The sequence below is a fragment of the Argiope bruennichi genome, chromosome X2, assembly GCF_947563725.1.
Source record: "Argiope bruennichi chromosome X2, qqArgBrue1.1, whole genome shotgun sequence".
NCBI lineage: Eukaryota > Metazoa > Arthropoda > Arachnida > Araneae > Araneidae > Argiope > Argiope bruennichi.
The window spans coordinates 11,834,183-11,858,139 of record NC_079163.1 but is presented as its reverse complement, the minus strand read 5'-3'; the positions used below and the strand labels follow the sequence as shown (position 1 = coordinate 11,858,139).

General features: G+C 29.4%; 1 protein-coding gene across 1 annotated transcript in view; it reads right to left on the bottom strand.

Moving 5' to 3' along the window:
- Positions 1 to 23,957, bottom strand: part of LOC129961093 (uncharacterized) — a 130,784-nt gene that overhangs the window by 31,556 nt on the left and 75,271 nt on the right. Inside the window, exons 9-20 of the mRNA XM_056074913.1 lie at positions 19,532 to 19,663; positions 16,065 to 16,247; positions 15,823 to 15,954; positions 12,815 to 13,006; positions 11,905 to 12,036; positions 10,910 to 11,089; positions 9,997 to 10,128; positions 8,360 to 8,545; positions 8,136 to 8,267; positions 4,588 to 4,773; positions 4,085 to 4,225; positions 2,037 to 2,219 (exon numbers count right to left, since the gene is read on the bottom strand). Of these exons, the coding sequence (XP_055930888.1) occupies positions 2,037 to 2,219; positions 4,085 to 4,225; positions 4,588 to 4,773; positions 8,136 to 8,267; positions 8,360 to 8,545; positions 9,997 to 10,128; positions 10,910 to 11,089; positions 11,905 to 12,036; positions 12,815 to 13,006; positions 15,823 to 15,954; positions 16,065 to 16,247; positions 19,532 to 19,663 (1,911 nt within the window). The remainder of the gene's footprint in view (positions 1 to 2,036; positions 2,220 to 4,084; positions 4,226 to 4,587; positions 4,774 to 8,135; positions 8,268 to 8,359; positions 8,546 to 9,996; positions 10,129 to 10,909; positions 11,090 to 11,904; positions 12,037 to 12,814; positions 13,007 to 15,822; positions 15,955 to 16,064; positions 16,248 to 19,531; positions 19,664 to 23,957) is intronic.

The following is a 23,957-nucleotide window of genomic DNA, read 5'->3' as shown; positions in this document are numbered from 1 at the left end:
GATAATCTCCAAAGATGAGTGTCGATTTGTGTAATTCTGCGAACTCCTTTTAAATGAAGTGCTTTCTAATTCAATCAAGAGTCTTACATTCAGCTGCATAATACACGTTTTGCGTTTAGAGAAGTTAGATAAGAAGTATATGAATTCTATTCAGCCTAGATGTATTAAAAGAAAATTACAATGAAATGAATATGTTGACAAAATATCGAAAGAAATAAACTGCAAGTTTCCGTTTTCAAACAATGTAGATAAAAAGAAACACACCAAAATATGCTTATTTTCCTCTATGAAAAAAACTCTCTAATAGTAAGTGATGATAAAATAAATCAATTTCAAATAAAGCAAGAAAAAAAAGAAGGGTGGAAATAGTTTATCTCTAGAGGCGAAATGACGCCAACAACGTTCATATTCAGCACGTAGAAAACATCATAAACTGAGATTCGTTTCCATATTAGAAATAACATAAAAGTGAATGAGTTCAATTGCTAAATTCAGTGGCAGTTTTCTGCGCAGACGATGGTACATCGGCAATTTTCTGCAAGATGATATTGATTGCATTGATTCATTCAATGAAATTAAAATTATCATCGAGTTGTAACTTACAGGATCATAATATTATAATATTTATTTAAAAATACTTTATTTAAAATGCATTTAATTTTTTTTACTGTTCTTGAAAATTATATTGCCTTTAATAATTCCCGTATTTGCAGCAAAATCTCTCACAAAATTGAAAAAAAAAAAAAAAAAAAATACTTGAGCATTAGTTAAGACATTAGACATTTTAGCTATAGGATCCGAATTAGATAAAGGAAATTATGATGATATTATGAAGGAATTTGCTATAAAACATGGAAAAATGAAGGGAAAAGTCTCTTATAACTGTACGAATCAATTGTTTTTAATTTTTGATTTATTAACGATTTTTTGTGACTTTACAAACTTTCTCAAAACATCTCAATTACTTACCATTTTCATGTATTCCTTCAGTACTTAGTACATAAATTTGTTTAATATAAAAAGTAACGAAATGAAATGAATTTTTATTAGTTGAACGAAGTTTATTTCAAGTCGCGACAATAAATCTTGCATCAAGTTCCACTTTTGTTCAGACCACTGTAAGTATCCAAGTACAAATTAGAACCAATTCAAGTAACCAAGCCAAAGGTAAGAGAAGAAGGTTTTATGTTTCCGAAGCAAATGAAATGGACCAAGAATTAAATGCAGACATTTGTATAATAAAGCAATTAATTTCTTTTAGATGAAGCAAAACTACATTCATTTTGGTGACAAGTTATCAAGAAAATACAAACATCAAAGAAGCAGACTGCTAAAAGTTTACTTCAGATGCATATAATATATATTTTATTTCTATGAGCGATAAATAAAAATTTGCAAAAATCGAACTGCTTATGATTTGATTCATTCAGAAATTTCTAAACATTACTAGAAAAAAAGAATGTAACCGAAACTGCCCTTTAGATATTTCAAATAATTTTCAACAAATTTTTCCATCATTTCTATACCCTATTTCTAAATTTTTCCAAATATCATTTCTATACTGAAGTTGAATTTGAAAATTTATTAAAACCGATGTGCTATTAAAAATAAAATAATAATTTTTTTTAATGACATTTTGTAATAGAAAGTAACATCCATAAAATTGTTTCAAGTCCAGTGATAAATTATTTTAAAAATGAATAACAATCAATAATAAAATGATTTTACAGAAAACTTAATTATTAACATACTATTTCTCAGAGTTAATCCATAATGTCCAAACATGTTCATTTTAACTTAAAAGCAAGACATACATTACCCTTTTTTTAAAAATAAATATTAATAACTTCAGAAAATCAATTGCACTAGGAAATAAAAGAAAATAGCTATTACCAAGCGGATATTAATTATAAACATAGAAATCATAATTATGGCGTTAATGCGTTATAAATAAGAGTGTTTTAGAAAATATAAGCATTTTTTAAAGAGTCAACTAAAATGAGGAAATTTAATAATATTATTTTCTAGTATCTCACCATCATAAAACTGTGGAAAACGCTTTCTAAAAAACACAAGAGTAGGGAATGCTACAATGCCATATTCTTCTGAAATCTCTTTGTCGGATATTTTTACAAAATCGATATCATATTCTTCAGCATCATCGTCTATGTTTTCTAATTCAACCAAAATCTTATCACAAAGAGGGTTATCTTCTTGGTCTGAAAGAAAAAAAAATATTATTTATTATCACTTTAAGAATTCAACTTTGTTCATCAGTATCCTCTTTTGGATTTCATGAACTTTATATAAGTTGCATAAAGCAGCTTATTGCTTTAAAATATACAGAATTTCCACTCTAATCGTTTCCCAGTATATATATATATATATATATAATTTCTAAATTAAAAAAAATTCTAAAAATTTGCGATAAACATATACTTTTAAAAGTTAAAATGCTCTAAATAAAATTATGCAGTTTAGTCAATCAATGCACAGTACAAAAAATGAGGAAGTCTCAATTTTGCCCAGTTTTTCAGTTATCCGGTCCTATTAGTCCTATATAAGAAAATATTCTCGACACAATAATATTTTAAACAAACAAACAAAAAAAAAAATCACACTCCTGCGATTAAACTGATTGAATAACAAAGCTTTAAATTTTATTATGACTGGCCGATCAAAGACAGCCTTGGCATAGTTTTGATTGGAGTGCAACAAAGTGTCCATTAGGTGATCTTCTTTGAAGTTGTCATTGAAACTGCCTAAATATAGCATAGATTCATAACTTAGCCAGATTTTGTAGCAAAGGATTGAAACTTTTCTTTAAAATGTTAGAATGGCACGGATATTTTACAAAATATAACTAATATGATAGAGGAACTGAATAAAAATATTAAAATATTTTAATGCCATCAAAATTTTATATTTTTCTGTTAAACACACTTTTAATAGAGTTTGATCAAACCAATTTATTTCTTAATGAAGTGATTAACTAATGAATAAACATTACAAAGAATAGACAAACAAATATTGTGTCATATGCTCGTTATCAGAGAACAAAAGCATATGTAAATTTCATTCCTATATACTATTTTTGTTGCATCTCATATTATTCTATTCTCCACATATAAATCCTATATAGTCCTTATTGTATTGCAGTGTTAAAAAAAGGAATGATAACAGCATATAGCTCTGAACAGTCGCTTGAGAAATTTCTCTTTATTCCGAAGTACAGTTTTAACGAAAAAGTGATTTCATAATTGCATAAAAAACAGAAGAATCAACTAATGTAATAATAATAGTTACTTTAATACTTAAAATTTAACTTTATAAATAAATATAATGTTTAATTATAAAAATAATTAATTTTAAAAATTCACAGGACATCAAGTCAGTATTTTTTTAAAAAAAATTAAAGCCATTAATTTGCAAAACTTTAATAACAAGCATAAACATTTCAACATTTTTTCCCGATGTCGACCAGCTGGCTAATAGTTTACATGCAATGAAATTTTTAAAATTCTTAAAATTTTGCAAACACATTATTCTATATATTTACATAATCATCAGTAATTTAGCATTTTTATTCAATATGTTATATACTATAGACAAATCTCCAATAAGGGCACATTTTAAGGCCAAATTGTCATCTCAAATTTATAAATAATCTTATAAAAGTCGTACGATAATAAAAATCTATTTTACAATATGAAAATGGTAATTTACAGAAAAAAGATGAAAGTGCATAACATATCCGTAATAAATCATTTAAGACATAAAATTTTCATTTAAATAAGCATGAAATAAAACTATAAACAATACAAAAGAATTGTAAAAACCAAAGTGTTTTACTATTTCACACAAGTCTATGACGTAATTAAATTTGAGAATTGCCCATGGATATGACTTTCACTGAAAAGAATAACGAAATAAAACAAACTGTAAAAATACACTTAGTTATAAGCCTTTTTTTTTTTAAAATTCTAGTTGGGTGAAATAAAATAACCTATTTTTAGTTAATTATATAATTGCTAAGGCCTTTATAAAAAAAACTAGGAAAAATTCATGAGAAATAATATATTACAAAAGAGAACAGCAACATATGGAGAAGTTTCCAGCAACTTATCAAGCATTCTCATGTTCACTTCTTCTATTTTATCTGGAATGTCAAGAGCTTCTTCACTGGTAACCCAAGCTAAAAGAGCATCTTCATTCTTCAGATCACCTATGTTACGGACAGAAATTTAGTATTTATGTTTAAAAAAAATGATTATTATAAAATTTATGAAAAAAAGAATACTTAACTATATATATTAAATATCACACAATGAGGACAATATTTCACAATTAAGTCAATTTTGTTAAACTTTCCCTCATGCATATAGTCAGTAAAAGAATAATATTAAGAAAAAGAACATGTTTCACAGAAGGTAGAATGTATGAAAGATGTTCATTAGCTTAAGAAAACAAAATATGATATTAAAGAAAGCAATATTAAAACATCGGAATGAACAAAGTACGGCTCTAGCAAAATATTTATAATATTTGAAATTAATATTTTTCTTAAAGGTTTTCTTATTATATTACCTTTATAGACAGTAGGTACACCATTTCTAAATAAAACAACAGCAGGGAATTTAGTTAATTTCGCTTGTTTCTTTGCCAAAGTCATATCATCAGTTGTGACAAACATTATTCCATGATCATCAGTTTCGTCATCAATATTTTCGAGTTCATGCAGTATTTTTTCACAATCCGGACATTCATTAGGAGCTGAAAGAACAAATTATAAATAAAAAAGAAGAAAAATATAGCACAAAACTATATGCCAAAAGGAAAAGGAAATTTTTGGGAAGAAATCTCCAAGGAAGCTTGGCAGAAATAACATGATTTTTTCAATATATATATACATTAACAACTATAAAAGAACAAGTTTCTTTTTAGTTTATAACAAACTGAAAAAAAAAATTCCTTTATTTTCGAACTTTTTTTAATGTTTACTTGAAGGGAAAGATATCGGAAGAAGTAGATTACTTGTGGGGTTTACAAACATACTATCAAGCCAGTGATGGCCTCTATTTCTAGTATTCAATCAAAGATATCTTTGTAAGCTTTAAGGAATCGCAATTTTTAAAAATAAATGGGTAGTTTTGCAATGAAGAAAAAATTTAATACTGTAATTCTTTATTCAACACATGCAAGCGCGTAACAGCGTCCTTTATCCTAATAATGTCCATCCTTTTAAGTCAAATTAACAATTGCCGTTTTCAAAGCATCCCTGCAATGATTTACATACATAATACTTTTCAAGTATGAAAAGCACCCAACCCAGACCGTTCATTTCAAAGGCATTTCGACAAATAATTTTTGAAAATGTCCATTTTTTATCTCATCCTGGTACAGCAGCTACCACAAATTTAACTACCGAACGATTCATATGGCCAAAAATGAAATCGGATATAAAAGATCGAATTGGTGCATGTGCGAAATGCTAACGTGCTACGGTTTTTCAGTACACCAAAGCCTCTCTTAGCACCTTTGCCGAACCAGATGCTCGATCCTCTTACATTCATCTCGATTTCATTTTCTTCCCATTTCTGAAGGCAATCAGTATTGTATTACGATTCAACAGAAAGTTTGAGATGATTCCAACAATTAATATGACAGCCCAGACCACTGCACGAGCACTTGTGCATGGTTAGAATCTAGATTTGGAACACCAATAACAATCACTACAGACCAAAGTCGAAATTTTGAATCTACACTTTTTCATGAACTCACGAATATTTTAGATAGTCACAGACTACATTCAGCTGCATACCATCCACAATCAAATGGTATGATAGAAAGATTACATAGACATCTTAAAGGTTATCTTATGGCTCACGGAAATATAAAGTGGACAGAAACTTTGCCCATAGTTTTGCGTACTGCTATTAAAAATGATCTCAATGCTACTAGTTATCAACTCGCATATGGCACTACATTGCGTTTACCATCTGATCTTTTTAGTGAGGATTCTATTGTGAATGCAACTGTAACACCCACTTATGTGACAAATTTAGTTTCAATAATGAAAAAACAAAATCTAACAAATCCCATTCTTCATGAAAATTCCAAATTTTTCGTAAATCCACCCTTAACTTCATGCAGTCACATATTCCTTAGAAATGATAGAGTTCGACCACCATTAACTCCTCCTTTTCTGGACCTCACTTGGTCAAATCTCGGACAGACAAAAATTTTGTAATAGATATAAATGGTAACAATGTAACCGTCACTATTGACAGACGCAAATCTGCCTATGAAATTTTGGAAACAGCACCAAAAGTAGCTTTGCCAAACGGAAATTGGCAACAAAATAGTAACTCTAAATCTAAAAATAAAAAATAACCGATATTGCAGAGTTGTTCATTTTTCTAAGCGACTGGGCGAGGAAATTAAAAATATTTTTATATTCTATAATTCTTGTTCTATAATATTGTAATTCATTTTTCAATTCATATGTTATTACTTTTTTCTTATGATTGCATTCACTCCCAAGTAATTTTCGTTCCCTATGTCACTGCGGGTGGATACATAGTAGTGAATATTTATCATAAATCATATATCAATATGAATCTGTAAACTACAGGCTCCGTCAAGGCTTTCTGTGACGTAACAGGCGGGCTGCCCATCATCCGGGTATTGATACGCGCGATGCTTCTAAAAGCTATTTTCTCCTTTTTTTCTTTAGAACGCTCGCGCACTCGCCTCGGTGAAGCTTGTACTCAAAATCAATTGCATAATTTCTTAAATTTCAAAGTAAATAAAATTATTTTTCTAACATGTCGCAATAATTGGAGTCAACCACAACTACACGCAACCCTAAATACGACAATATTTAAATTTCTTCATTAGTTTTTGTACAACTTTATTTTCTGTTAGTTTGGAATACGATCTTTCCCATCGAATTCTTTGTCCAATGAAGTCTTTTGAAGTGTCTAAGTTTTATGTTACCTGTTTTGCATCCACTAAAAATGCGCAAATATTTTTTTTATTTTTATGCAAAGCTTTGGATTTTAGATTTAATTGTATTTAAGATCAAGAACAGTTGTTTTTGCAAGCAATAATTTGTTAATAATATTAATTTTTTTACCATATTTTAAACTTAAAATGTTAAATCGATAAATTTAAAATGAACGGCGTTTCTTGTAATGAATTCTGAGCGCTTTTAACTTCGAATACTACTGTATTATTGTTTATTGTATTAATGAACTCTTCTAAAGTATCAAAAATTTCTCTACGTATAAATTACTTTGAACTTACCAAGATTTTTGTTTTTAATTGAACAGTTATCAGATTTTTTTCCCCTATTCCCTGTTGTCAACTCAGGGGAGCTATTGGAAGTATGGAATAATGACCTGTCGAAATTTGTCAATCCCCCCCCCCCACTTTGGCGCTATTCAAAACATTCGGTTATTTTTTAGAGGGCGGGGGACGGCATTCGTAGAAGAGGCTGTATAGTTTTTGAAGTGCCTGTCCATTATCGAAGGTGCCACAAGTATAAAGGTGAGAAACTGACGTATTAGAGGTACGGTTCGCGCTTTTTTGTTAGACACAATTCTATTGATGTAGGGTCGATCCAGTAACAGGGTGCACTTCTCATGGGAGGATTTACACCGAAATCGATAAAAGCATAAGGCCCAACTTTAGTTTCCTGTCTCCTACTGTCGCAATGACCGTAATTTTACTACTCAGAATGCTTTTATAGGGTGGGAGTTACTTCAGTATGACTTTGAATGACCTATGTAATGGAGTATTATAATTAGGAAAGTTCAAAAGTTTATTGTTTGCAAGGTTTTCGAACGCGGGGCTCCAATGTTAGATAACTTACCTTCAGACATGCCACCGATTCTTTTTATTGAGTGGCTCATACCATCCTAAAAATTTTCTTACATCTACAATGGAATAAGAATTCAGCAGGGACATTCTGGCTCAAAAAGTGTGTAACGAAAATGGTAAATAAAAGATATAATAGGTTATTAAAAACATAAAATTTTGATATTTTATAGCAAACAGAGCCGATAGCACTTGTGAAAAATTAGCTACGTACGAAAATGTAAGTAATAGTACAAAATACAGCAAATACATACCAAAGAATACCAGAACATATTCAAATTTTTTAATCATGTCTTCTAAAATTTCGTCTGTCACTTCTTCGATAGTATCTTCTTCTTTCTGTTTAATAATCCATGCCAAGACTGCTTCTTCATTCATCAGATCACCTGAGCAGAAATTTTTACGTCATTTTACCTCCCTTAGATATATTTTTATATTTGAAATCTTATTTGAAAATATAAAAATAATATAAAATTACCTTCATATACACTAGGAATTTTGTTTTCAAAATAGACTAAAATTGGTAATTCATCAAGAATGCCAAATTCTTTTGCAACTGAATCATCATCAATACGAACAAAAGGAATCCCAAGTCGATCTGTATCATCGTCTATATTTTCCAGTTCACGAAGAACCTTTTCACTAACTTCGGCATCTTTGTCATCTAGAAAATTTAAAGAAATCATAATATTTCTCTATAATTTTTCTCACATAAAGCAATCTTATACATTGAATACAGCAATTCAGTTTGGCACTATTTATATTCAAAAAAAAAAAAAAGTAAAGAATGGGGAAAACTTAAGCTTAAATGTATAAATAAAAGGCAACTATCAATAAAATTGTTGAAGAAAAATTTGTCTGAAATTTGGCGACCCTATAAAATAAATTTCATCAATTAATATAATAATATAGCTATTAAAAATTAACGAAATTTCAACTAAAGAAACAGTAAAATTTTTTAAAAAAAGTCAAAAATAAGAATTTATGGGTTTCCAAACCAACAAAGTTCGCATTTAAATCATCACTTGGAAGTTCCTGCATGTTAGACTTATATTGTGGCTCAGCATTCCGATTAATCTCAAAAGTGCTCTAAGAATATCTTTAGGATTTGCCAGAATTTCCTGACAGACTATGATGACAGAAAATGAAAGAAGTACATTTGTCTTAAAGGTAACGTACCATTTGAGTCGTATGTATTTACATAAAATTGATAAGAGGAAACAGAAGTTTTATAAACAAAAAATAGAAGCTTCATAGCTTTTAAACATTTCTAAATGCACTTTTCCAGAATTCTGGCATAATTAATCTTATAAATAAGAACAGTCAAACATAAATTTAAAAAAAGAAGAAATTAACATTACAAGATCTTAATCGCTATTGTTTTAAAAAGGCAATTTTTTATAGCATATGTATTCTTTTAAAACCTTTAAATTCTTTTATATATATATATATATATATATATATATATATATAAGCATTATTTTGTTTGAAGCAGAAGGCAGGTTTGAAGACATAGATGAGACATTTTACATTTTTAAATTCATTTGAATCCATCGGAAACGCATAATTATTTACAAGCAGAGACGCGGACAAGGCACGTCCGCCACAGTGCGACACAAAAGCAGAAGTCGAAAAAAAACGAAATAAATTATCCCTCGTCTTATACAACCTGAGATTTTGATTGGGAAAATATTTCTTCATAGTGCTAATATATTAATAAGATTCTGATACGGATTTCTAATGCATGTCAATCACAAGTAAGGGAAACACAGAGATCTTTTAAAAAGAATGTACTTTCTGGACATTTTCCTATCCCTTCAAGCGGAGCGTGTGTCGGCGTTTAACCGATTCAGCAATTTTATAAAGCTTCTCTTGAATTAATTAAGTAGAGAAAGTGGAATTGGATCAAGAAATAAGAGAATAAACTTAATATGGGCTAAATTAAGATAAAACCTTGGAAATTAATTAAATTGAAATCAGAGTTAAAATATCATTACACACACACACACGACGATCAAATACAAACATTTTATGATATTTATAACTGTTTCTGAAATATTACTTTAAAACAATTATTATTAGTCTCGAAAAAGAAAAACCGAAAACATTACTTACAAAAGAAAACTGTAACATATGGATTAGTGTCGATTAAATTATCCAATGTATTTTCATTGATATCTTCTATTTCATCATTTGCTAACATACTTATCAACCATTCAAACACTTCTTCCTCTTTCATGAGATTGCCTGAAAAATAATCAACAAACAATTTTTTAACTCAAAGAACACAAAATATAGTATAAAAAGCTAATAGATAGAATACTAGTGCTACAAACTGATAACAGATTTGTTACTATTTGTTTGATATTTACTGTGTTACAAAATAAATCAGCATCAAATATTTTTTATAGGACAGAAGGTATTTGGAAAACAATTATTGGGGAAACAGGTATCCATAGAAGATCAAATTGCGGATATGATGATCAAATCTCTATTTGAACTAAAATTAATTTTTTTGTTTGTTTCAGGATTGGACTTTTATAATTGTTTATTCTGACAAGTTTAATGAGTTTACTTTTTTTTTTTCCTTTTTAAAATTGAAGTGTTAAAAATTCACCCAGAAAATAATTATGTTGAAAAAAAATAATTGTACACGATTTTTTTTTTGTTTTAATTTGTCATCATCACGGCAAATGCAACAGTTTTAGTTTTTACCTCTCTAATATTGATAGTCAAATGACATTTATGAATTTTGAAAGTTATCTTTTAAATTTAGCCAGAATTTTTGTTATTTTTACTGAAATGAAATGAAATTATAAATTTCAATGCTATGAAATTATGTGCTCATTAATAAATTTTCGAGCTTAGGACATTGTTGACATGTGAATCCTATTCACTAAAATTAAGGGAAAAAAAAAACACCTCTAAACCAAATACTTTAAATTCTTTAACAAGTTTAGTATTCAAATGTGTTTTAAAATAATATCATACATTGTCAGTTTAAAAGAAATCTAAGAACCTTTTTTACCTTCATACACAGTTGGACTTCCTTCTTTAAAGAAAATAAGGGCTGGAAGTTTTTTCAAACCATATTTTTCGGTAGCGAAGTTGGCGCTCTTTACTATTAAAATGTCATACTCATCTGCATCATCATCGATTGTTTCAAGTTCTTTTAAAACCTTAGCACTTTTCTTTGATTTGTGATCATCTAGAATAAGAACAAGTAAACATAAAAATTTACTTAATTACTCATAAAGGCAAAATGCAATTAAAATATCCATTCTTTTAAATAAATAATTTCAGATTATATATTTAGAAAAAGATGAAAAATATTTTATCACATAAAACTTTTATTAATAAAATTAAGTAAAACAACCATTTTAAATTACCAGAAGAATTTCAGGAAACTGATATCGTAAATTAGGCAAGACGAATCTGATAAAATCTCTAAAATGGCATATTTTTAGTTTTTACAAGTTACTTTAACGATGATGTCTCAGCAACAAAAAATGAATGTTACAGCATTGCCATCCATGAAAAAAATCAGCATTTAATGTCATAGCTATCCAGTGAGAATTGTTGCAAATAAAAGAAAAATATAACGAGAGACTGAAGAAGTGAAAATTGAACTATCACATCATCAAACACTTATGATGATTCGAATAACTGGTACAGGTAGTCAAAAGGATGTTCAATATGATTGATCAGAAGATGTAAATGCTGATTATTCTATTATTATACAGATTTAGAAAATATACTAAGCCAATACTAAGCCGACAGTGGCCGCCAATCTAAAAGAAATATACAATGGCATACATATACAATAAAGGGCCAAGCAATATTAGTCAATTTATCGATTCACTCAATTACTCAATTTAAATCACATATGTTCCTTGGATGGATCGTTGACATTTACTATTTTATCTTAGAGAAGGGATATTTTTATAATAAAGTTGTTTAAAAGAGGCTGTGAGTTTATACTTTATCAAATAATGATTTATTAAGAATAAAATATTCACTTACAAAACAAAACAGCAACAAAATCATTGTGGGCAACCAAATTGAACAGAATTTTTTCAGTAACCTCTTCAATACCATCAGAAGTCAATTGGAGATGCAACCATTTCCATACTTGCTGCTCATTGGTAAGGTCTCCTATAAATAAGAAAAATCTGTATTATTTTCACTTTACAGTTCATAAATAAAAGAAAACGACTGACAACCATAGAAAAGAATTATATTAAATTTTACACTAAATTCAATTCGATACTAAAATCGTCCATTCTTCTATCATTTAAAGTTAATTTGAAGATTTTTTTAAAAAGAACTTTATATGAGATTTTAACAAATATATATTTTTAACAATTGCTATTTTTTTCCATTTTGATTATCACAATCAAATATTCAAAATCTCAACTAATTTTTTTGAAATTTCCATCCAATATCATTTCATCTGACAACGAGTGAAAGTCATCTTTATTTAAATAATTTAACAATTCACTTCTACTGTATTGAGCTTTAAAATGATCTTAACCACTGGTGACCATTGTTCCGATGAAATTGAGTAGATTATTTCAGAAATTAAAGCTTTCTCCATGATCGATATCTTGCTGAACGAAGAAAACTTTTCTTTTTTGCTTTTAAGAAAAGTTGCAAGAGCTTACTAGCATTTTGTCAGCAACTTTCAGTATAAATAAAACTATAAAGTCACATTTATATGCTGGCGTTTATGCGCCAGCAATTATTTATTTATAATCTCACATGTCGACTTTATATCAAAATTATGTCAACAAATATGCCAGTTTCAAAGATAAATTGCTATTGTTGTGGAAGATAAATATTAACTTAAAGGAAAAAGAGAAAACGGCATAATGATGCAAATTAGATACATCAAATCAATTTACAAGCTTTAAAATACAATTTAATAACTTACCTTGATAAATAGATGGAATTTTTTTCTCAAAGTACAATAGCACTGGCAAATCAGATTCAGATAATCCATATTCAGCTGCAAGTTCCTTATCGTCAATACGAACAAAAGGCATATCATATTCAATGTCAGCATCGTCATCTATGTTTTCAAGTGCTCTTAATACATCTTTTGATTTGCGGTCATCTTTGTCATCTGTAGATGCACAAACATATACAAAATTATTAATAAGCTTTGAGAACCTATAAAAATTTATAGATTCTAAAAATTTGCATCAATACTTCCAATTCTTACAAAAATATGTTACATTATTTAAAAATTAAGTCATACCTCGTTTAACAAGTACCTCCCATTAGTGATCTACATAAAGAGTAAAAAAATATATTTAAAAAAAGTCTTTTAACCAGCGGTGTGTTTTCAAAAAGAGTGATGAGGAAACATCGTGAAGTCACATGCAAGATTTGCGTGTACTTCGGGTATGAGTCTGTCTTGAGCATTTATTTGAAGATAATTCTTATTTCTGCCTGGACGAAGTGTTGCCGAATGCGATTCCACGCAGCACGTATATGGTGTCTATGAAGCCTTAATCGACAATACTTTGTCTAATACTGTATCTACAGCCATAGCTGAGAATAAATCTTCCAGTGAAAGTAGAGAGATGCTGTAAGCATGGAAAATTATTGCATCGTACATTGAGAAGCATCACCATATCAGGCAGCAATGTTGTACCTCATTTCCGTTAAATTTTAAAATGCAGCTAAACAAATGTCTTTAGATAAATTTCTTGCAAAAAAGATTTTTAATAATAAATTACAAATTTGCTTGGGCAATTTTTTTTGGAACGGTACACATTGTTCCATTTAACATGGATTCCAATGGAAAAAACTGTTTTCCTTAACAAATGTTTCGCATTACAAGTAAGATTTGGTAAAATTAGGCGAGGTTCCATTGTAATATAAAAAGTTGTGATATGAACAATCGTACAAAACCAAGTATTCTCTAAACAAAATACAATCGCGGAAAAAATAATAATAATAAAAAAAGATTTTCGATAAAATTTTGCTATTGCTGGTGTTCCTTTTTATCTCTATAAAGGACAGTCAAGGGTTAAAAAAGAACCATCCAACTTTATGATGAAGTCTGCCATCGTATATGGGAACTAAAAATACCATTTTAAAGGTAACAATGAACACTGAAATATTATGCAACGGGATTGCCAGAATATTTAAAATTGTACAAGGTTTAAAACTTCCTGCGGCAACAACCGGTTTTGATGTCATGAACAGATTTATCACGGGAAAAGTTATCCAGAATATGGATTTCGTTATTATACTATGATTAAATTGAATGATAAAGGGCATTTTTTGTTAAGACGTCGTTTCCGTATTTAAATATATTTTTATATAAATCTCATATATATAAATATATAAGATTTAAACATTCTCTAAATTCGTTACCATTATTGTTACTTGGGACTTTAAAAGCATCTGTAAAATTACAATCTATATATTTCATTTAATTGATTTCTAATATTTTGTAAATGACGTTCTATGCGCCGGCGAGTAAAAATATTACCTTGCCACAAAGACAGAGACTCCACACCAAAAATAAAAATAGCAATTATTATTTTGAAATTATATTTTTTATATGTTCAATTTCTTTTTTATTTCTTTAAAATTCTATATCAATTTTTAATACCTTTTTACATTACAATAAGGAGGAATATAATATTTGACATAAAAAATGCATGCCCAGAAGCATCTGAAATTTATGAATGCGCCCTTATATTTCATAAAAAAACTTTCAGATCAATAACTATATTATTTTTTAAACTATGAATAAAGTTCAAAATTTATTTTATCATTAGAATATCAAAAAATTTTTAGCTCATAATTTCGAAACAAATAGGTCTGGAAATTTAATTTATGGGAATAATTTTTAATGCAGTTTTAAGATCTTATGAAGAAAATGAACATTGGCATTGGAAATTTTGAGACTTGTTCTTATTTCCATATACAACGGCCACTTATGAAATTTTTACTTCAAAATATCCTTAAGAGTATGTTAATTCCTATCCAATAATATCTTTTTATGATTGAATGAAATATACTAGAATAAAGCTCAGTGGATGCTTTTTCTTCTGTGACTGAACAAACGAAAAGCTTGAACACGAGAGGAACATAAATGAAACAACTATCTGTGTAATAATTAAAGTCCAGTGGCGGATTTAGGTATTTAGTGGCCCAAGGCCGTGTACATTATGAGGCTGCGCTTTCAATAAACTGGTCAATTTTGTTAATATATTAAAAAATGAAATCTCAAAAAATTCCTAAAAGTAATGATTTTAATTAAAAAAGAAAAGAAAAGTCAGCCATATTCAGTTTAGTTTCAGCTTTCATCGCATTATTTTAATTTTTTTTAACAAAGTTAATGATTTATTTTATGTTACTCTTTTTTTTTTTTTAATTTTGTGAAAATGTATTTATTTATCTATTATGATTCCAGATTTTCCAACGTTCAAGCTTGTACTTAATATAATTGAAGCAGAAGATCATCAACGTTTATAAATGCTATTATAACTAAATAAACATACTGAAATATATTGGAACCTGATATATTATATTTGATAAATGTTAATAGTCCTAATATTTTATAATTCTTAATATTAGAATTTTTTACAAACTTCTTTATTTAGAATTAGGAAAATAAAAGTTTTTAAATCGACCTGCTGGGACCTCCACTCAATTTTGCAGCTCAAGGCAGCTGTCTAATTGGAAATCTGCCACTGCTCTTATCAATAAAAGAACAGGAAAGTTTTTCCATTAAAAGAATCTCTATTTTGGCATCATTTACGCAACAAGCAAAACAAAAATTCAAAATTATTTATGTTCTATAAAACTGTAATAGATAAACACTATTTAATACATATATTTGGTTATTTTTACAACAGAAATTTTTAAAAAACATAGCACTTTATAAATAACTATTTAATGAAACATGAGGTTGCTTACAGAACAGAACAGCTAAATGTTCAGACTTTGCAATCATTTGTTCTAAAACTTTGGAAGTTACATCTTCAATTTCATCAGAACTTTGTTGCTCTAGAAGCCATTTGAGAACCTCTTCTTCCAATGACAAATCGCCTAGCAAAAGAAACGCATATTTTTGAATTTCATATCTTTAGAAAATGAATCACATCTTCCAAATCTTTAGAGAACAGTATAAAAGAATTAAATAACACAATGGTACATACCTGGATAGACATTTGGCACACCATTTTCAAAGAAAACCAATGCCGGTAAGTTTTCTATTCCATACATGTCTGCAATAACTTTGCTTTCGCTTCTTACAAGTGGAATACCAGCTTTATCACTTTCATCGTCAATATTTTCTAATTCGTTTAATGCCTTTTTAGCAACAGCATCATCAGCATTGTCTGATAATAAGAAAAAAAGTAATATGAGATTAAAATAAAAGTTACAAAATATAACAATAGAATTTTTTAAAAAGAAACTAAGAAAGAAAAAGACGTTATGAGCATTACGGGCTGATGTTATTTATAAGCAAAGTCTAAGAATGGGATCAGAAATTGAGAAATATTTCTTGACAATGATATATACAGTAATGAGTAGAGTTGTGACGATATTCGATTTATCGAGAAAAAAGTCGATGCTACAAATAAGTCGATTTTTTTGTGTTATTTAAAAATTTGATTTATCGATATCGTGTCCTACAATAAACCGAAACTTACAGTGATATTTATCGACAAAAATTGATATTCACAATGCCTTAAATTGGGCTTCGTTATCAATATAGGCTCGATTTATTGTAGTAATAATAACCCGAGTAGTAAGTAATAATGACTATTATTGTAGTAATAATAACTCGAATTAGATATTTTTTTGTTGTTATGGCTGATTAGATTATTTGACATCTTGGAAAGTTACCCTTTGAATAAATAAATAAAATTATTAATCAAAAATATGAACGTTTGAGTATAATTTGGCTATTTTTGTTTTAACCGCCCAAATATCTTATTTACTCTCTTATTTCTTTCATTTTCTACAGGATGCTTGTAAGGATTTTCATAAATTTACTTTGGCGTATTTTCACATTAAAATGCTTGCTTTCAAGCATGCTTTTTGAAACAATTTTGTAGTTCATTAATCGAAAAATTTAAGTACCTTAACTGATTGTTATATAAGTAAAATACTTGTTATTTTAAAGTTAGAGGTATTTTATACGACTTGAATTAACTTATTTATGCTTTAAAGATTTTAAACATACAAAATCAATTCACAAGATAAAGGCAAATTTTGCAATATTTTATAACACATTAACAAACTATGTCTTAAAATTAAAGCAACCATTTGAATTCAAATTATATTTCTTTGTCAACAGATGCTGCTTACTTGTTTTTATTGCTTCCGCCTGCTAAAGTTTTTATATAGTTAATTGAAAATATTACCAATATCTAAGAATTCACTTATTAAAATTTAAGATCCAAGTTAGATACGCTTTATGTACAGAATTTGCATAAAGCACAAAAATGGTTAGATACAACACCGATTTCTATAATAAATAGTCCCTTATGTTAAAAGATAGTTTTTTTTTTTTTAACCCTCTCAATATTATCCAGCTCCAACTCAACTGTAATTACAAGGTTTTTATTATCTTATGGAATCAGAGAGTTAAACATTTCAAAGAAATAAGTATATTTTATAGCATTTTTAGACTCAAAGTTTCATTAAATTAGAGGCGTACAGACGACGAACAAAGAGTGTATAGATATTTCGGATGCAGATCTTAGGAGACATTAGAATGTATATATGTTTTTATGACGTTTTTAAAAATGAAATACGATGACAGAGAATCTTGCAATGGCAGTGATGACTACAGGCACGAATACCTCCATATGTTGTTTAAGGCGTCATTTATCATTATTTCATCACTGCCTAGATTTAAATCATAATGCTCAGAAACACATGATTTAAAGAAAATAAAATCATTTTTATTTAGTCAGAAATAAACGATTTGATAAATAATTTCTGAGTTTGAAAAATAAAGATATAATTATCTTAAAATAGGTTTAATTTTTCAAGTTTTTAAAAATAAAATCTCCAACATACAAATATCTATTTACAGGGTGGTCAAAAAAAAAAAAAAAAAAAAAAACTTCCCCTATATATGGAACCCTAGCGGCCTATCCTCTCAACCAATCGAACCAAAATTTCAGACATGGTTGTTTGACGGTATGCGCTGGAGATTGTGATGATTCTAAACAATGCAGAGCTCACGGTTACGGTTACAGTGAGAGAATTTTGAAATTTTTGAATGGCAACACCCACTTTTCCTTGCACAAATTGATCAGCGTATTGAAAAACCACAAATGGTGTTGAAACGATTAGCGCGTGACAAAAATTGCCGCCGTAAAGCATTTGCAAAGAAAAGCATTATAAAGGACTAATGACAACACAGAGAGGAAAGAGAAAAAAAGCTTTTATTGGAATGGAAAGTTATAATTACAGGTTTTCAATGTGTTCATCTTTGCAGGAGTCAACGCATTGCATTCGGGAGATTGCGGACAACAATGCCGAAAGTAACATGAAAGAAGGAATCTGCATAACTTCACGTGTTATGGCATCTTGCAATTCTGACACATCTCGTGGACTAGGCGTGTACACCTTACCTTACATAGGAGTGAGTCGGGGGATCGCGGTGGGTACGAAACTGCAAAGTTACTAGAGATGACTCTATCACCAAAGTGTTGTTGCAGCACTGGTCGAACACATTGGGCGACGTGTGGAGGAGCCCCATCTTGCATCCATACAATGTCCCTAATGACATTTCGTTGCTGCAATTCAGGAATAACAGAATTCTGCAACTTTGTCAGAATTGCAAGATGCCATAACACGTGAAGTTATGCAGATTCCTCCTTTCATGCTACGTTCGACATTGTTGTCCACAATCTCCCGAAAGCAATGCGTTGTCGTCTGCGAAGGTGAACACCTTGAAAACCTGTAATTACAACTTTCCATTCCAATAAAAGCTTTTATTCTCTTTCCTCTCTGTGTTGTCATTAGTTTTTTATAATGCTCTTCTTAGCAAATGCTTTACGACGGCAATTTTCGTCACATGCTAATCGTTCCAACGCCATTTGCGGTTTTTCAATACGCTGATCAATTTGAGCAAGGAAAAAGTGGGTGTTGCCAGTCGAAAATTTCGAAATTCTCTCACTGTAACCGTAACCGTGAGCTCTGCGTTGTTTAGAATCATCACAATCTCCAGCGCATACATTCAAACAACCACGTCTGAAATTTTGGTTCGATTGGTTGAGCGGATAGGCCACTAGGGTTTCATATATAGGGGAAGTTTTTTTTTGACCACCCTGTATATATAGATTTCTTTACTCGGGGACCTCCTTGGCACGGGGCCTCAAGCCACTGCACAGTGGTAATAACGAAAAAAGACGGAGAAAATAAGCACTAAACAATACCATAAAAACACTAAGATTTTGTTTTGCTTTAGGATTTTTAATCGTGATAAAATACAAAGCTAAAGAAAAAAAAAAATGTTAAAGGCAAAAGAGAAAAAAATGTCTACCAAATGAAAAAATCTCTATACGGTAATAGAAAAATATCATTTCTTTGTTACTTTAAAAGCATTCACTTATATAAATTGCAGTAGAAAAATATTGAAAAAAAAAAAAAAAAAACTTACAAAATAAAACAGCCAAATAGTCACACTTGTCAATCATTAACTCAATAACTTTATCAGATACTGCTTCAATTTCGTCTGAAGTTTGCAGGTCTTTTAACCACTCTAGAACAGCTTCTTCTGTAGTTAAATTTCCTATAAATATGATAACACATTTTAAATCGATCACAAATTTAATCAATTTTACGAAATTTTGTCTGAATTTGTATTAGAAAGACCACTTTGTTACGAATTCAATGAATAATAATTTAGTATAAAATATTAGAGATATTTAAATAAATTTTCTTCAAAATTTTATTCTAAAGAATGGATTAAAATTAAAAGTGGAAACTTTTTTTTGTTACTTCGATTTACTGAAATCAAAATGTAGATTTTACTTAAAACACTAGAATACAAGTTTCTTCTCAGAATATTGAATATGAAAATTTGGCCTATAAAAATTGCTTTTGAGATTAGAAAAAAGATAAACAAAATTATAAGCAGAAACTAATTATAAAAATTTAAGGATAATTCTCATAGATTTTGAGCTATACCACTTTATGAAAATTGACAGTATTGTTGTCAGGCGAGTCATGCATGTCAGCAATTATTTTTAGAAATTTACTATTGTGTTAACAGTAAAATAAAATATTTCAAGTTACCAATGAAAAACTCGTATAATAGTTTTCATGATAAATCAATATAAATTGAAAAGTGAACAAACAATGATGTAAATAAACACAACAAATTTAACAATCGCAGCCTTTCTTGATATATAGCAAAAATATATAAAATTAATTTTATTTTTTCTGTTGCATATGCCTACATGATAAAAGTATGACAATTTATCTCTACATGAAGTTCATTTTTATAAATTTTTAGAATTTATTGAAATCTAAAAAATAAATAAGCTACAATTCAAAGACAACTGTCGTTTCTGAAACTAAAGATATAATTTACAAGGTGTTCCAAATAAGGGGAACAAGCGTTTATTCCCTTAACTATTACCCTTAGACCTATTTTTCCGATTACATTCATAAAATAAGTATCCAAATGTATGAAAACACTTCGGTTTTTTTAGAGGTTGAAACTAGAAAGTTACAAAAATTAAATGTTTATATGGTCCCCGCAGCGAAAAAACGGCAGTGAGTAAAATGTTTTTCTAATACTCATTTATATACACAGAAAGCTCTATTATTATATCTGCAAAATTTGCTGGGATATTAAAAGACAAATTTATTGACTTCGACTATTTTTTTAACCTGAGACTGGCGTTAGAACGAATTGTTTTGCTGTCTCTTTTAAAGATTATTTAAGGATTATATATATATATATATATATATATATATTCATAGAAATGGTCGATCCTTAAGGGACACATATTTAGTGAGTTAAACATTCCAAAATCAACAGTAGCTTTTGTGATTAAGAAATGTAAGCTTGGTGGTGATTGTCGGAATGTGCTTCGATCCGGGAGACCTGCAATTAGACCGTAAAAGAGTGAAAACAGGTTCTCTGGAATAATGAATCAGGGTTCTATCTTTACCATTCGGATGGCAGAGTCTGGGTTTGGCATATGCATGGAGAACACCTTTTGCCAGGATGCATTGTGCGAACAATAAAGTTTGGAGGAGGTGGAATTATGGTCTGAGGATGTTTCTCGTGGTATGGACTGGGACCCTTGATCTCAATTCATGGTGAGCTCAACGCCGACTCCTATATATATATATATATATATATATATATATATATATATATATATATATATATATATATATATACTCATTCTAGAAAACAATGTGCTTCTTAAGCTGTGGAAATTTTACGGGTTGGATTATTGTTATTTCTAGGATGACAACGTCACTTGTCATGCTGCGAGGTATACCAGGGATTGGTATGAATACAATGGGGTGAACCGACTGGCCTGGCCTTCCCATAGACCAGAGTTGAATCCTACAGAAATCCTCTGCGACGAGTTGGATCGTGAATTAAGGGGTGCAGCAACCGTTCAAAATCGTTGAAAGAACTTGCATATCTTTTCTAAATCGGATGGAAGAAAATACCACTGTCCGTGATCCAAACACTGGAGCAAAGCATGTCCCAGGTTTGAGTTTGATGGAGTTTACTGGCGCTAAAACCATTTCTGATTATGCAGCGCCAACCATAAGCTCTATGCATACATATGATTCATAAAAAGGCGTATGGTCATATTTTGAAAGGCTAATTAAAAATTCTGCTCAATGTTTGAAATATTCTATTCTGGATTTAAAAAAAAAAAAAAAAACCCTTTGTATAGGCTTTGAAACATTAAAAAAGAATGAACAATACTCATATAAGATAGAAGAAACCATCATTTTTAAAAAGGTAAAAAGATAAAGATGATGCACTTTATGAAGGATGTCTTTTAAAATAATGTGAGAAGATTGAAAACAATGAATTTGTTGAGAATTAAAACGTGGACACTCTCTAAGAATGTGCCGAACTGTCGTTAGGCATTAGCATATTGTGCATCAAAGGGCGAACTCCCCCAACAATAAATGCCTATGAGTAAGTCTAGTATGACCAGTTCTTAAACGGGTATCCAATTTTCTGTTAGATAAACTAGAGCAAATTTCGATGGAATATTTGATAGAATGAGGATATATTTGATAGCATGCCCCAGAGGGTTAAGGTTGTAATTGCCTTAGGTGTAGGCCCTACCAACTATTGAAAATGAATAAATTTTGTTTATCTCTTTTATCACAGGTATCCAAATACTTATTAGTAGATAGCATGTATATATATATTTATAATCAAACACTAAGCAGGTAACATATGATAAGGAATTAATAGAAATGGCGTATATATATATATATATATGTATATATTTACAAAATAGGAAAAAATATACATCATAAAAGGTTATTAGCTTTTTGTTAAATGTTATTAAATTTTGAAAAGTGGTAAATAATACATTAACTGAAGTGTGTAAAAATTTTGTTCAAAATGAATACTTTCGACATCTATGCAAAGTTCTATTCTTCTAATAACAAGTTCAACATTCTACAGTTATAAATGATGAACAAGTGACAAGTGATGTGGTATATAGTGACAAGTGATGTGGCTGTATATAACACAAAGTGACAAGTGATGAATTGGATTGCATACATGCAATCCAATTCATCACTAGTAACATCAAGAACAAAGCTTCTTGAATTGCTTAGTAAAGATCTGCTGCGTCTACAGGAAACATAAAAGAATGTGAGGAACTCCATAAAAAAAGTCAAAAGTCATGTCAGATGATATAGAGAGAAATTCAACAAATCCTTGGAAATCAATTCACCTATTAAGGATTTCAGCATTCAACCACTATCTTACAACTGGGTAGTTGCATCTGGTTGCAACTATATTGGTAAAAATACTATCAGATGCCAAAACATTCAGACATAATGCCATTCAAAATTAACAAAAACATCAATTACCATTCAGTATACTGATGTATAAAATAGGAAAAACCAATCAATTTCTAAAAATGCTACATTGCACATTTATAGAAAATTGTTACTGAGGATGAGCCTTTTTTTTTTTTCGCTTAAAAAAGTGATAGTTTTGAAGATTGATGCTTCCATTTCGATTAAAGCAATGCTTATCTGTCCAAATTACATTTCTGTGGAAAAACAAGATTTGATTTCACCTGAAATGGGGTAAAGTTGTAAAACTTATGATGTTGATTATGATCTGATTGCAGTTATCCACGGAGTCCACGAATGCTATATGGATGCTAGTAATTACATAGAAATAATCTGCACTGCAGTTTTTGGACTGATGAATTCTGAACTGACTGTACGTGGATTAGGAGGAAGGTAACTTGAAACAAATAAGCCAAAAAGTCAGTTTCTTATCACTTGCATAATGCCTCATCTTCCTCGGCGAAGTAAGAATTTTGAACTTGCAATCGCTCAACTGTTCTGTAAATACATTTTCAGGAAAGATCCAGTAAATTCAGAAAACAATGGTTGTATTTTTCTGCAACTAGATCAGTATTATGGTTACATGCAATATAAATAATCAGCATTTCAAAAAGGACCTCGTTATTGAAGCGTGTTATTCTTTTGGAAAGCTTATTATCATACACAAAATTGCAAGCAAAGAATTTTGGTTTCTTTTTCGGCATTCCACCACTTCTCTGAGGCATCTGAAATGCTCAATCTCTCAAACTTCGATGTAATGAATGTCTATATCGATAAATATAATAATATTTTGTAACATTAATAACATATTCATAATGTATTGTAAATAGCAGAGTGAAAACTTTGTATGTGCATAGAAGAATGCAAAGAAGCATGTTACTAATTGACACTTTCACACTGTGAGAGCCTTATAGAAATGCCATTTTTAATTTTTTTTTTATTAACCTTTACAGAAACCAAAGTATTTTCATACAATTGTTTACCAAATTCAAAACTTTCGC